At 29.0% G+C, this 16,071-nt stretch overlaps 1 protein-coding gene across 4 annotated transcripts in view; it reads left to right on the forward strand.

Annotated features, from left to right (window-relative positions):
* Positions 1 to 4,897: 4,897 nt before the first annotated feature.
* LOC136085974 (uncharacterized) overlaps positions 4,898 to 16,071 on the forward strand; it is an 81,867-nt gene continuing 70,693 nt past the window's right edge. For 2 of the 4 annotated variants that reach the window (XM_065808059.1, XM_065808058.1), the window contains exons 1-2: positions 4,907 to 5,061; positions 9,745 to 10,110. In XM_065808059.1, the coding sequence (XP_065664131.1) occupies positions 5,013 to 5,061; positions 9,745 to 10,110 (415 nt within the window). In that variant the 5' untranslated portion in view covers positions 4,907 to 5,012. Of the gene's footprint in view, positions 5,062 to 9,744; positions 10,111 to 16,071 lie in introns of all 4 variants that reach the window. The other 2 variants (XM_065808057.1, XM_065808060.1) reach the window with 2 other exon arrangements.

Here is a 16,071-nt window from a genome sequence, read left to right on the forward strand (position 1 = left end):
TCAAATTTGGACAGGCGATCGCGATTTTAAGAAATTTAATAAAAAAAAAGAAAAAAGAAACGTGTCTGAATTTTTTCGGTACAAGCATATTTTATGTAACGGCAAAAATTATCATTTTAACTTTTTTCGTTTTTTCATAATTTCAGACCTGATCATTTAACGGAAATAATTCTACATATGGATAACGGGGCACGGTCCCCACTTTTTTTGTAGCAGAATTTTGCAATTAATTTTTCATCATTTTTGAGACTAACTAGAGCTCTACATTTTTTAACATTTTTGTAGTACCAACAAACGTTAAAATTGTTTTCAGGGCCTTAAAACAATAGGGGACTGGGGCAAGTGCTCCACTTTTTTGTAGTGGAGTCTTACTACCTTCCAGACAATCCAAAGCTCTGAAAATTTCGACGTTTGTGTAGTCCTGATGTTCAAATTGCGTGTTAAAATTGTTTCCAGGGTAGACGATCTGCGGGTCCATAGCACTTATTTTATATATACGTTAATATACATTGTATATTAATGGCACTTTTTTTCTTAAAAAATTTTTTTTTTTTGCAATAAAGCAAAGATAACTTTTTTTGGATTATACTAGTTCCGTTTTATTTAATTACTTACAAGAAAAAAGTTGATTTGCTTAGATGATTCAAAACTACACAAATGCTGAAATTCACAGAGCTCTAGTTTGCCTGGAAAGAATTAAAAAATTTGATACAAGGCTCCACTACTTTAAAGTAGGCCCATATATATATATATATATATATATATATATATATATATATATATATATATATATATATATATATATATATGACCCATGGGCCCTATATATATATATATATATATATATATATATATATATATATATATATATATATATATATATATATATATATATATATATATATATTTATATTTATTGATAAATGTTGTATATTGCTGGAAATACAACTATTGTCTGTTTAAGAGTGATCAATATCTTTTTGAAAAAAATAGATCAAATAATAATATTAAAATATTTTAAATGAGAAAATACAACTTTATAATGGAACTTGAAGTTTCATGCCATTCGGCAATCATCAGCCATATTATTCAAATATAAAATAAAAACCGTTATAAAAAATACAAATTTAGCGTTGCAACGGCATCTGACGTCAAGTGTACGTGATCCGATATTTGCTAATCGCCGGTATCAAAGTTAGAAAGTAAAAATTTTTTCCTATGTCTACAAGCAGAAACCAATTCACTTTTTTATTAAGTAGTAAACCACTATCAAAATTCATAATAAAATATTTTTCACTGATGCAAAGGTTACACCTTTTTGTAGATGGATTATAAAATTGGCATCTTTTAATTATATTCCACTTAATTATAGGCATGTTACCTGCGTCTTTGTGTTTCCAGATCTCTTTGGAAAGTTCTGTATCATTTCTATATCTGGTTGCATTAAATGATTTAAGGTGGTTTGCAAATCTGAGCTTAAAAGCGTTTTCACTGATACCGATGTAATATTTTTCCGTAAGACTGGGATTAGGTGATGATAAAGTAGCTTTATATACAACTTTTTTGATAGACATTCGTTATTTAACGGGCATGCAGTTTTCTTAACGCAGTTGCAATTTATATCATTAGTGGTGAGTTTGTTGCGCAAAATTTGTTGGTTGTGTGAATTAATAATAGATCGAATATTTGGCATGCAGCTGTAACTAACTTTTATTGTGTTTCTGTTGAAAATTTTGTGGAGCTTATGATGTAATAAAAAATGTAAGTCAATTAAGTTTAAGAAAAGGTGTCCAATTTTTGTTACCTAACAAAAACAAAAATTGGACACCTAACAAAAACTTCTTGCGCATACATTTGATATTCTCAGAGCCATTATAATTTCATTCTAGAAATACTTGATATAACATTTATTGATAAAAAATATTCTTGTCTGAAATTTTTGTTTATATTATAAACTATATTGATTTATTTATAGTTTCATAAAGTATCATTAGTTTACAAAAATTTATTCAGAAGTATATATCTTATTTTGGAAGTGCTGAATAAAAAAATCTCGACGACAATTTGAAGAAAAAGTAATAAACATCATAACACCACCATAAAGTAATTTTTTTTTAAAGGAAATCATTTCATGTCTGTAATGTGTTTTTTCAATGGGAGATTAAGGTTAAATGGGATTTTCTTTCGTTTTATATCTTGTTAAAACCCATTTCAGTTAAGATATGTTTCTTATTTAAATTAAAAAAAGTTGTTATTATTGCGTGTATTTCCAATATTTGTTCAATCATTTTAAACAAAAACAACAAAGCAAACCTGTGGGTTTAACAACTAAAAAATAAAGAGGTTTTTATGTGTTTTAAATTCAGAACAATTAGAAAAAATGCCTCTAACTATGTGTTTTCTTCCCCATATTTTATACAAACTTGGACAAAAAAAGCACTCTTTTTGCAGACAAAGTACACACAAATGTGAAGTCTAACAACCATAGAATCCCATATCCACTAGTCACATGATATTATTACTAAATTAGTTATTTAATGTAACTTTGAATCTTTAAGAAGCATAATAACCACAAAAAGCTGCTATATTTTGTCCGTTTTTTCAAAGGCGAAGTTCCCACTTTAAAGATATCTTTACTAAAAGATATCTTTACTAAAAGCAAGATATCTTTACTAAAAGGTATCTTGCTTTTTTTTTTTTTGCCTGAAAGAAACAAGCCAAGGCTTCATTCTGTTAAACTTTTAAACTTCCATAGTCGATAATAAGGTTAGAATAAAAGCGTAAAGCATCCGTTGTCTTTTTTTAAAGAGACTCAGTGCCATACCCTATACTTTAGGTCCCTGTACACAAACCACAAGTGTTAAAGAGCTGATTTTTTGTCAGGTTATAGCCAACACATATATGTAAAGATTTTTTGATATTTTTTAAAAACTCTATAATCTAAAAGTGAAAAAAAAACAAAATAGATTTACAACGAGGCTCCAAGTGCGATCAGTAGCGCACTATAAGTGCTATAAAATTTTAAATGTGTTTTTCTCCTTTGGCTATAGAGATTAGATTTTAATTTTTACATCTGGTGATACCTGAGACCTTGCAGATTAATGCCCCATCGGTCGTTTTTTTGATCCTCAAAATTGAGGTTGGGACCGTTTTTGGATAGGTGTGCGAACAAGGCGTGCGACCGTACGCGCTTTACGGGAAGGCTTGAAGATTAGTACTTTTATGAAGACATCATCTCTAGCCTTTACTTAACTAGGAGCTCCAAGACAGGGGTATTTCAAGTCTGAGTTAACTTTTCCAAGCATTTGCTTAGAAAATCTTAAAGAAAAGCAGGGCATGGTGCAGGTTGTACTGGATTACGTATTAGAAGTAGTGGAGTGATCATGATGATCCTAAACCTAATATGACAGTTTAAGTTAGCTGATCTCCCCATCTGTTTCTGACTATATTACTTTTTTACTTTTTTCTTTTATTCCATCATTGTTTCTTCATGTACCTTTTTACTATTACACTTGGGCGGCAGAAAAAAACACTTTCTCTTTAAATAAAAATGAAGCCCCAATCTTCATTGTGGATTATTAAAACCATGTCTATTTTTAAACATGTTGTTATTTTGTTCTGTGTATCTTCATAGCCAGACAATAATGTTTAAATGCAACTCTGACAATTTTATGTCACATTAATCAATTCGCTGTGTCATGTTTTAGTTATTAAAGAACTTGGGTATTCTGGCTTGTATTTAAATAAAAACAATTGCATCAAAAGAAATTTTATAACATTCTGAAAGTGATAGTCTTTCAAACCACCACTAAATAAATATACTAAATAATGAAGCCTGAACTATTATTGGTAATAGCTCTGCGTAATTTAAAATCTAGATTACTCATGATTACGAAATAAACTTCTTTTTTTTCCTACTGATTGAGGAAAAGGGGTTATTAATGAAAGTGGTGAAATTTGATTATTACAATTTTAATTTTATTTTCAACTAATTTTAAAAAGCACCAGTAGTAATGCCACGCCTTTGTCATCCGTGTTAAAGATACTTAAATGTTTACCTAAATACGATATTAACATAGTTAATATCGACAGCTAGTACCTTATGATTTTGCGTAATCAATTGATATCTGTTTAATGAAATATAAATTTATATTTATAAAGAATATAAATTTATCTTTATAAAGAATATAAATTTATCTTTATAAAGAATAAGTATAAAAATAGTCGGTATGGAAGAGACTTACAATGACTTCTATTTTACGGATATGGACAGCTAGTACCTTATGATAGAATATGGACAGCTAGTACCTTATGATAGGATATGGATAGCTAGTACCTTATGATAGGATATGGACAACTAGTACCTTATGATAGGATATGGACAGCTAGTACCTTATGATAGGATATGGACAGCTAGTACCTTATGGTAGGATATGGACAGCTAGTACTTTATGGTAGGATATGGACAGCTAGTACCTTATGGTAGGATATGGACAGCTAGTACCTTATGATAGGATATGGACAGCTAGTACCTTTTTAATAAGGTAGAATAAAAGTATATAAGCTTGAAGCAATACGACTTTATTTGTAGCATGAGATATAACAAAATTGGAGTTTACTGCTTTATTTTTAAAACGTGCGTAAACGGCGTTACTCATTTATTGCAACTATTATTCTTTAACATAACATGTCTATCAGCTCGTCTAATAAATATAAAGCTAATTTCATTTAAAAAATAAAAGTAGGGGATCTTAAGCACTTTTACGCGCCAATTTTCGTTATTTAATGAAAATTGCCATAAAGTTTAACCTTAATGCGTTTATTGACTTTTTAGTTAACTTAAGGCTTTGCGAAGGAAAACTTTTGATCTTCTTTGTTTTGATTATTAGTTATTAGTTATTATCAATTGTATTGACATTTGCACAATATACACAAAAAATAATTCAATTTCACAAGCAGATCTTTAAGCTAATAACGTAAAAGAATTGAAGTTTCAAAGATAATTTTTGAAAATGAGACTTTTTATCATTTGCACTCTTATGTTTTTTGTAATCGGAAAAAGTAAGCGTAAATTTTATTAAAGTTCGTAATAAAAGTTTTATTATAAACATTTTACAATGCAAATATTTTATTTTTAAATAAAAATTAGCTGAAAATTAGTTGGGAAATTACGGTTTTTTTAACTTTATTAAATTGGATTTTATAATTTTTTTTTTTTTTTTTTCAGAGTAAATATTTTCTAATAAATTCAAACTTTATTACAAGTTTTAGGTTTTAAACCGATTTTTTTTTTTTTCAATTATTGATTAATATTTGCTTGATTTTATCCGTCACGTTTCTTTATTATATACAGTAATCAATTTTCTCGATTTTTAAGATAATTTATATTTGTTTAAACTGTTCATGACCTTTTTAAAACGATTTTTACAAAGAGATATACAAATAAGTATTCAATACATTTTAGTATTACCTTTGAACTTTTTGAAAACTTTTTTGTAAACGTTTTGTGTTGTAAGTTCTAAGCAGCATTGCCAAAAAATTAGACAAATTACATAAATAAAACTTAAGTACTTATTATGAATAATTTTTACGTGGCGAGCTGTAATTTAACGGGAAAGGCGAAAGATTATAAGCATCCGCAAGATTTTTTTATGTATCAAACATGGTATTTTATTTTTTATTTATTTCGTCATTAAAAAAGAAATAATAAAATGCCGTGTTAAATAAATAAAATCTATATGACCGGGGCTAAAAGAAGACGATATTTGCCTTATCACTATGCAACGAGGTGCTTTCAGCTGCAAGCATGTACAACCATTAAAAGGTAAACATACAGTTACTTTGAACCATTAAAAAATTATATACAAATATTTACATGTATGTTAAGATCAGTTACTAACTTTAATTAAAAGAAAATTGTAAAAACAAAATAAAAATTAATCATATATAAAAATTAAAGAAAAGGTTTAGAGGACATTTTAAAGAAAATTTAAGTTACAGACAAGTTAATAAGATAAAAAAAAAAATCTTTAAAAGAAATAATCAATTAATTTATTGTTGACAAGTTTTCGTGCGAATAGAAAAAGAGAAGAACGACTTTTTAGCTCGTTATTTAATAAAGTGTTCCATTATTAAAGTCCTCTGATGGCAATATAATTGCTCATAATTGTAATTTGAAAATCTTGTAGGGTACTCGTGATTAATTTTATTGAAAAGTGTACTAAATATTATAGGAGTTATTTTATTTTGAAGTTAGTACATAATTATAAGAATTTGATAAAAGTTGAACTGAAAAACATTTAGTATGTGAGGATTTTTAAATAGTTTATTAATATGTGTGAATCAACCTGCACTTGAAATAATTGTGACAGCGTGTTTTTGTTTGCTAAGCAGTTCTTTAATTTTACTAACATTAGGACTGTACCATGAAATATCTGCTTAGTTTATATAGCAATGTATGAGTGAGAATATAATATTTTTGAGCAATTTGGTTTAATAAATGCATAGGTTTGTATAGTATGCCCATATTTTTTGAAATTTTATCATCTATCGTTCTTATGTGTTGTCTCCATGTCACGTTTTCATCAAGTATTATTCCAAAAAACTTTCGTGATGACTCTAATTATTTTAGAGTTGCCTTAAATTAGGTCGGGAAGTTTTAATGGAATATTTTCTTTATCGTAAAGTCTATGAAATAAAGTGTACTTAGTTTTATTTAAATTTAAGGACAATTTGTTCTCATTAAACCATTCCGCTAGATTTAAAAACCCCTTGTTTACTGCTTTAAATAAAATCTTGATATCTCCATTAGAATAAAACAAACTCTTTTTATCTGCAAATAAAACTGAGTTTAAAATGTTTGAGAACTTATGGAAATCGTTTACATAAACAAAAAATAAAAGTGGACCCAGATTTGAGTCTTAGGTAACACCGCAAGTTATAGTCATGCAATCAGATTTTCCTTCTTCATGTGAAATGTCCCAGTCGACACAAATTGTCCAGAAGATGTCCACTGGACATTTTAAGGACGTCTAAATGTCCGTAAGACGTCCGAAGGACGTCCCCGGATGACGCATGCGCATGGGGTATTGTTTTCTACTTTTTTAGCTAACTTTTGAGCCATTCTAAATATGTGCTTTTAATAACATAACTTTTGAGTCTTTTTTATAAAAATGTTATGGTCTACTATATCAAAAGCTTTGCTAAGATCTATAAAAACTCCGAGGGTAAACTTACTTTTGTCAAATGCTTTGAATATATTGTGAACAATGATAATAATGGCATTGTTAGTTAAACACCCTGGCTGAAATCTAAATTGTTTATTATATAGAATCTTAATTATATTTAGAAAACCCAAAATTCGATAAGGGCCCTAAAACTTATATTTACCCGACTGAATTGTGTCAAATACCCGACTTTCTAACTAAATTCGTAAAAAAAACGATTATGACTTTAAAATCACCTTTTTTTGAGGGGTGGAGCACCCTTCCCCCTCCCCCCACTCCACACACCCGTAGAATCGCCTCTGTATGGCCATCGCAACTTTTTTGTCTCATACTTATATTTTCATGCTAAATAAAAAAGGAAATAACATGCACCAGCACCTTGTCTAAAATATATATTTTCATGTTAAATAAAAAAATAAATAACATTTAAGTATTTTATTATAAATAAGAGTTAATAAATAAAAAAGTTTCATTCCCTTCAATTGCAGAGTAAAGGTTCTGATGCTAAAATAGGTTTTTAACAATATGTGGCTATGAAAATAACCTTTTTATTAAACTTGCTTATCAATTACAGCTGCATGGTTAAATAATACTACCTTGATTTCTTTTCTTAATATGAACCATTACTCTTTGACTTCCTAAAATTATTTAACAACAAACATTAAAATTTTAAAAAGTTTCATTATTGTAATAAATAGTATAGTTTAAGATATAAACATTTATTATAGAAATTATCTATTATCAAATTCTAATTCTAATAATTCAAGAAAAAAGCTGTATTCAGTGTAATAAATAGATATAATCGAGTTTCTTTTTTTTTCTTTTTTGCAAGCATAAAAAAAACATACTGTGTTGATTACGTGAAAAGGCCTCAGAAATATCAGATTGACTACCACCAGCACCTAAAATATATCATTAATAGAATTAAACGATAACATTAAATATCTAAATTTAAAGATACATATAGCTTTCTCCAATATTTACCTTAAGAACAGTTATCAGCTGAATCTTCTTGCAGTATAGCTTTTATACCACTGCATTTTGTTCTTTTTGCAGTATAGATACATGTCAGATGTCATGAATAAATAATTAGCTGTATCCCTAGTATTTTCGGGAAAAAAAGTTTGTTATTGATTATTTATATACAGCGGATGTGGAATGCTTCATTCCACATCCGCTTAATTTGCACATGTGCTGTTGCTGTTTTTAGCCAGCTGATGCTGTTCTCCAGGAATTCAAGACTAATTCTTTTTTGTTTGTTACATTTGATTGTTCATTGTGTTGTGTGTTTAGGTTGCATATCTTGCTTGTTTTATATACAGCCTTGCATTTTGCTTTAAAGAAATTAAAAGTGCTGCATCATAAATAAAATAACTGCGTTGTAAATATAATAAACTGGTTACATGTAAAAGTAATGAAGCATAGTAACAAATGTTCTTCATTACATTTCATCCCTGCATAGTTTATTACATAATGATTACTAATTAGTAATCATTCTTTATAATGATTGTAAGAGATCTCTCATATATACACCTATTTTTAGGTGTAGAAAAGTATAGTTAGTGTTTTTAAATATTCTTTTACTATTTTTTTTAAATTAAATTTTTTACAATGCATAGTTTGCTTATTGCACAATATGCAAACTATGCGTTGTAAAAAATAAATTCAAAATCACGCTAAGTTTGTATGGCATAAGTTTTATTTATGAACAAAAATTATGTTTATTAATATATCATTGGTAACTAAAATTACACATCTAGGTTGGCAGTTAGGTAAGCATTTAACAATACCATCCTAACTACCGATCTAGATGTGCAATTGCCAACCTCGCTTCTATGTTTTATGGTCAAATCTCTGTATCAAATTTTTTTGCCAACCTGACGCTGACCTCTAAGAGATTAAGTTCAGCAAACAATTGCTGACCTCATTTTTACTAATTCCGAGGGCGGTATTTTGTATAAAATAGTTTTAAAAAATTATAAAAAAATATAATATTTTTCAAATAATGACTTTAGATTTCATTAGTGTTTTTTTTGTTATAGCTAATGTTTGAGAAGATTTAAATGTGGTTTAAAATTAAATTTAATTACGACGCGGTACTTTAAAGTAGACTAATAAGACAATTTAACTTTAACGATATAAAAATCATTCCATGTAAATATAGTTCCATACTGAAATGTAAGCAACATTGATAAAGTTTACCATATAATTATAGTTATGTAATGTACAACTAACAAAAACAAAATTTTTTAAAAATCCATCTGCTGTAGGGGATTTTTAAATAAATCATTGTTAAAAAAACAAATAATATGAGTGACGATACTGGTCCTGAAAAATTCTCAGAACCATTGCCATCCAAACAATTGTTGGGTACAGAACTGTTTTCACTTAAGTTATGAAATATTTTATTAAGAGTTTTTTATTATTTTATAATTTTCTTTACGAATAATCTAAATTTAAATTTTTTAAGAATATAATTATTTAAAATAAGATTATGTTTTGCTTTTGTTTTTTTTAGTGAAGTGTGCTTCTTTAAATGTTTTTGCTAGCAAGACTGATTTAAAAGAAGGAGATAACGTTACTATAACAACTCAAGTTATAATTTTACCAGGTGAAGAAATAACTGCTATAAAATGGGTGAATAATCAAAATATAGCATTGGCTAGTGCGTTAACTTCAGATTTGTTTGCAGTATTGCCAAATGGCAAAAGGATTTTTGATGATAGAATTTCAGCTAGTTATCAATCAAGCACTGGCTATCTAATAAACTTGACTAATTTGCGAGCCAATGATTCTATGAACTTAACTGGTGTGCTTGAATATAAAAAAACTACCGACAAAACATATGGTGAAGTTTACCAAAGTTTATTTATTAATGTAAAAGGTTTGTATCAAATTTTTTTATGTTGATGATGATGATTAATTAATTAAATTATACAATAAAATCGATGTACACATTTTCAGGCAGTTGTAAAAACAAGTTTCCAGTGTAAAAAAATTAAGAAAACAGTAAATATTAGGCTTTAAGGCTTTTAAGATTTTTTTTTAATAACTACATTATTAAAAAAAAGTCTTAAAAAATAAAAATTTTAAGCAAAACTTTTTTATTTTAGTATCAGTTTCATTTAAGTAAACTTTTCGTTATTTCTTTACTTAAAATTGTTGTAATGAAATTTCAGACAAAAACTCAGTCAAGCTTAACGGAGAGAAGTGAAAAGCAGCTAAAATGCTGTATTTTAATATTCCTGTTTCTTATTTTGTACTTGAATTCGTAGGTTACTATTTGATCTATGACTAATGCGTTTTCTTTAGTTATTCGCGTGGGTTTTATTAATTTATCGAATATAGCCTTTTTGATTTATGAGGTTAGAGAAATTATTTATTTTCGTATTTAAATGACTCATTTAAGGTCAAAGTTAAAATCGCCTGAAAAATAAATTCTTTTATTTTCGCTTAATTTATTTTTAATTATGTTTTTAATATGATTTACGAATCGTTTTATGGAGTCTGAGGTGGTCTATATAAAAGGTGGGTGATAATGTTTTTTGTGGTTTTATTTATTATTTCCACGCCTAGTGATTCACAATCACTAGTAACTGAGCACAAATCTTTTTTAATTTAGAACCACTTATAAATACGCACAAACCCCCTCCTTTCTTCCCAGATCCTCTAAATTGATGAATCACTTTAGAATTTGGTAGCTAAAAATTTGTATTTGTCTCGATATACTCATCAGTACTCCATGTCTCGGTGAGAATAATAATTTTAAAATTAAATTTAACCTCGCATACAAATTGTTTAAATAATTCAAAATTTTTTAAAATACTCCTATTGGTTAAATGCAAAATTAAAAATGAATATACATTTAGTCCTTACAATACGCTTTCAGATTTAGGGTTATAATATAAAGTATTAATATTTTAAAATACTTTGATATTACTATAAAAATTATTATCCGGGTCAGAATGTTTATCTAGAATTATCCTATTTTTATTTTGTAATGAATTATATTCTGAGTTAAGTGTAATATTATCTTCATTCATAAATAGAATATTTCTAATACACTGTTAAATGATTAGTTTTCTCAACAAAAAAAATAAATAAATAATGAACTAATTAAGCTCTCGCTTGATTTTCCCTAAACTCTCTAACTATAAGTTTATCATATTTTTTAAAAGAATATTTACCATTATCGGTATGTATCTTTATTTCTTCTAATGATACTTTCTTATAATGAAGCTTTCAAGTACTGTGGAAACTCTAAACTTAAGTATGCTTAGGCTTATCCTGGATTAAGACGATTTTAAAAGCTCGCGTTGTTAGAGGCCTAAAACAAAAATGCCATAGAACGTTTACCTCCTGCTCAAACGAAAATACGTCAAAACTTTTATCTTCTGCTCAAACGTGAGGACAGTGAGTTATTAAAATTTTCAATATTATTTTTTAATTCTAAAATTAAATTCATTTGCAAGTTTTAAATTTCATACAAAAATCTTTTAACGTTTAAAAGCTATGACCATGCAAAGTTTTAAACCCTCACCTCTAAAAAAAAAAAGAGAGTAGGGAGGAGGGGGGAGGGGGTGGGGGAGGAGAAGGCGCCTACTAAACAATGCTTTATTTACAATCTTAAAGTAAAGTGTAAAGTATATTTTGTTTAAATAAAGTTTCAAAGCTAAGACAATATTAAAGTTCATTTTTAAACCTCCATTTTCATTATTTTGCTTAATATGCGTGTTAGTTAACTTCAACGAATTGTTATAGAGAAATTCAAAGTCGTTTTTTTATAAAGATAGTAAACTTCTTTTAATAAAAGGTTAGACTGTATTGAAATATTAAAATTAGTTTCTATTTGTAATTTCCTAAAAACCTAAAAATGCTGGAGCTCTGGATGCACATTTGAAAACTTAAAGCAGAAAACTGCTATTTATTAAAAATGTTTCCATAGAAAAAATTGAGTTTTTTATTTTTCTTACACTTGAAAAACTTGATTTATATCTTTTAAATTTATTAAAATCATAATTTATATCTTTATATAATTTTTTATATAATTTTTTTTTAAATTTATTAATTTTATAATTTATTTATTAATTTTATAATTTAAATCTTTATATAATTTATAATTATGATATCTTTAAAATTTATTAGAATTATAATGGATTCTAACAATAATAGTGGTCAACAAGCATAACTCCTAATTATTTACTAAAGACTGTCAAGCTAACCTGAGTAAACTATATATTAATGTACATCAAATAATCACAAAGGTCAAAAGGTTTAGTAACTTGCGTATTTCAATTTTAAGATCTTTTGTCTTTTAGCACAGTAAATTCAATTTTGTTTTAAGCTAACTAACTTACATAAATTGCACTGAATATTTTGTACTCATATTTTGTACGTTTATTCGTGTCAAATTAATTATTAAATTTTTTCAGTGTCTTAAAAGAAATTATAATGGATACTAACTATAATAGCGGTCAACAAGCATAACTACTAATTTAAATGAAAATAAATAAAACATTTCGTTCATTCTGTAACGGGTAATGCGGAAGTTATCGGACAAAATAAAAACGTCAGTAACTTATTTATAAATAAAAAAACAAACTACTATTATATTTTTTTAAAATAAAGCATTTATCTTTTAATAAAAATATACTATTTTTTATATAAAAAACCACCACCATCTGCAATTGATCTCAATTTCGCTCTGACGCCTTTCACATGTGACTGTAAAAAGTTTAAATCAATTTCTTGTAGTTTTAGTTTAATGCGATCAATCAAAACTTGCTCTGTTGAAGCTTGCTAATCTCCCTCGTAAACCTTCTGTGCCAAATGTCCCCAAAAATTTTCAATTGGTCGTGCTTGAGGCACATTTGGGGGATTGGATTCTTTATCAACGTAATAGACATATTGGTCCATCCAATTTAGAGAATCTTTAGAATAATGAGAACTTGCTAAATCTGGCCAAAATAAATAGTTAAAGTCTCCATGATACTTGTGAACAAATGGAAGAAGTCGTTTTTCTAAACATTCATTAATATAGATTGATGAATTGATCGCTACAGCTTTGGAAGTGCGAAACAATGGCTCGGACATACCACGGTCAGATATGGCTATCCACATTAATAATTTTTTTGGAAATTTCTCTTTTCCTATAAAACGAACACTTTCTGACCATGTCTTTTTGTTGTTTGTGTAGTATCCAGAATTTCTAGGCATGTTGTCCCTTGCAAAACAAAAGTATTTTTCGTCATCGATGACTAGAAACGATTTTGTGTTATAGAGTTGGTTAACTAGTTTCCTGCTTCTTTTCTTTGCCTTTATTTGTTATTCTATAGTGTATTTTGGAGTCTTTTCACGTTTTTGATATTTAATATTCATTTTTTTTAACTGACGACCAATTGTCGATTGATTTACACCGAATTTAATACCTATTTTTCTCTGACTGACCCCTTTTCGATTGTTGACAAGTCTCGTCAATTCGGTTTTCTTTTCTCTAGTCCAGGATGTCGGACGACTAGGGTGCTTTCTATCAGAAAATGATTGAACAGTTTCAAGTCGTTTTAGGTTATCAGATATTGTACTTCGAGCAAATTCTTCTTTTTCAAAATGATTTACGATTTATTGTTTTTATATTAGGTTTATTTACAAAAAACATTTTTAGTCGCTTTCGAAAAGATTCTCGTTCAGCTGCATTCAACCTCATTTTAAATAATTGTGTTTCAAATAATAAAGTTTATATTTTCTAGAACGTTTATGCCTACGCATAAAACCACAAAAACTAATTATTATGCTCAAATAATAAAATTAGGATTTTCCCGATAACTACCGCATCACCCGTTAGAACACCAATGCTACAGAATGAGCATTTACCATTGAACACAATTTTTTTTTTTTTTTTTTAAACATCTTCGCTTCCAACAAGGCTGCAGGCAGCCACTAAATAAAGTTGGAAGTTACTGAAAGAAAAAAGATTGTAGAGCAAAATAACGATTGACAGACGACTTAAAGGATTGCAAATTATATGAATAAGGAAAGCAAGATGAAGGAAGCGAATTCCAAAGAGCTGATTTTGAAGGAAAAAAACTAGACGAATAAGCGTTTTTGGAGCACTTAGGAACAGTCACAGAAAAAGGATGACACTTAATTGAATGACGAGTAACACGAGAATGAATTTTAGTAGATGGCACAAGAGACGCTAGCTCTTCAGAGCAGTGCCCACTATAGTATTTGTAGAAAAGAGAAAGAGAAGCAACATTACGACGGTGTGACAATGGTTGGAGGTTGGCTGCAAGAGCTGGTCCAACTATGTTTACAATGCGTTTTTGCACCTTGTCTAAAAGAGAAAGAGCATCATTTAGAAGAACTGCCCCAGATATGGCAACAGAATTCCATACAAGGCCAGATTTGAGATTTATAGAGATAGAGAATAGAATTCGAAGTAAGAAAGTGACGAGCTCGATAAGAGATGCAACCTTATCAGATGCTAATTTTGCAACTGATTTGATATATGGTTTCCAAGAAAGATTGGAAGTAAGAGTTAATCCTAGAAGATGAAGAGCAGATGACTCATCGAGTACATCACCATTCATAAATATAGGAAGATCTAAATTATTGCGATAACGATTGGCTGAAAAAATTGAGTTTTATCTGAATTAAAGTTCACCAGCCACTGTGAGCCCCATGCTGTAGCAGAAGTGAGATTCTTTTCGAGCTCAAATGCCCCCTCCAAGCAATCAGAGGGTGTTGGTTTCTTATCACGACAAAAATAAATGGTAGTATCATCAGCAAACAATGCCACCTTAGGTGTGAGATTATCTGGAAGATCGTTAATGTAACTTAAAAAAAGAATAGGGCCAAGGATGGAACTTGAGGATCCCCTGAAGTTACAGAATAAGAAGAAGAGTGTTTTCCATCGAGGACAACTTTTATACTACAATTGGAAAGGAAGGATTCAATGATCTTAAAGATGTTGGCGGATGCACCATAAGAAGAAACCTTATGGAGAAGACCGGCATGCCAAACTTTATCAAAAGCTTTTGAAATGTCAAGAGCGATGGCCTTAACCACTCATTTATCTAATGCACGATAAAACCTATCAGTAATTACTGTTAGCAAATCAGCTGTAGAACGAGAAGATCGAAATCCATATTGATGGTCAGAAAGTAAGTTATTAGACAAGATGAGAAATTAAGTGTTTGTTAATTAAAGACTCAAAAACCTTGCTTATGATAGGAAGAAGACTTATGGGACGGTAGTTAGACGAATCAGATCGCTCTCCAGAATTTTTGAAGATAGGGATAACAGATGCCGCTTTCCAGCAGGCTGTAAAACAAGACTCTGATAAGCACTTGTTGAATAGTTTTGAGAGTATAGACGACAGCTCCGGAGAACACTTCTGCAAGACAATAACAGGTATGTTGTCCGGGCCACAAGCTGTAGAAGAATCTCGGCAGGAAATCATTTTAGATACAGACGCTGGAGTGATATGAATGTCAAGCAATGGATCAACCTGCTTGTTGGCAGTATCAGGTAGAACGCAAAAGTCTGAACCATACAAGAGAGGTGGAATTAAAGATTTGCCCTTATTATTGATATTATTAAACATTCTCCAGAAGTCACAAGAGCCTAATTTTTGAGATGATATACAAGATTTCATGACCTTAGAATAGCGGGTTTTGGCGTTAGACAAAACTTTTTTACAATTGTTTCTAGCAGTAATAAACAGACGTCTGTTTTCTGGAGTATTGCTTTGCTGATAAATATGGAAGTAACGGTTTTGATTGGCAATTGCAGCAGCACAGCGTGAGGAAAACCATGGAGGAGAGTGAGGCTTGACCTGGAATCA

The sequence above is a fragment of the Hydra vulgaris genome, chromosome 10 (assembly GCF_038396675.1).
Source record: "Hydra vulgaris chromosome 10, alternate assembly HydraT2T_AEP".
Classification (NCBI taxonomy): domain Eukaryota; kingdom Metazoa; phylum Cnidaria; class Hydrozoa; order Anthoathecata; family Hydridae; genus Hydra; species Hydra vulgaris.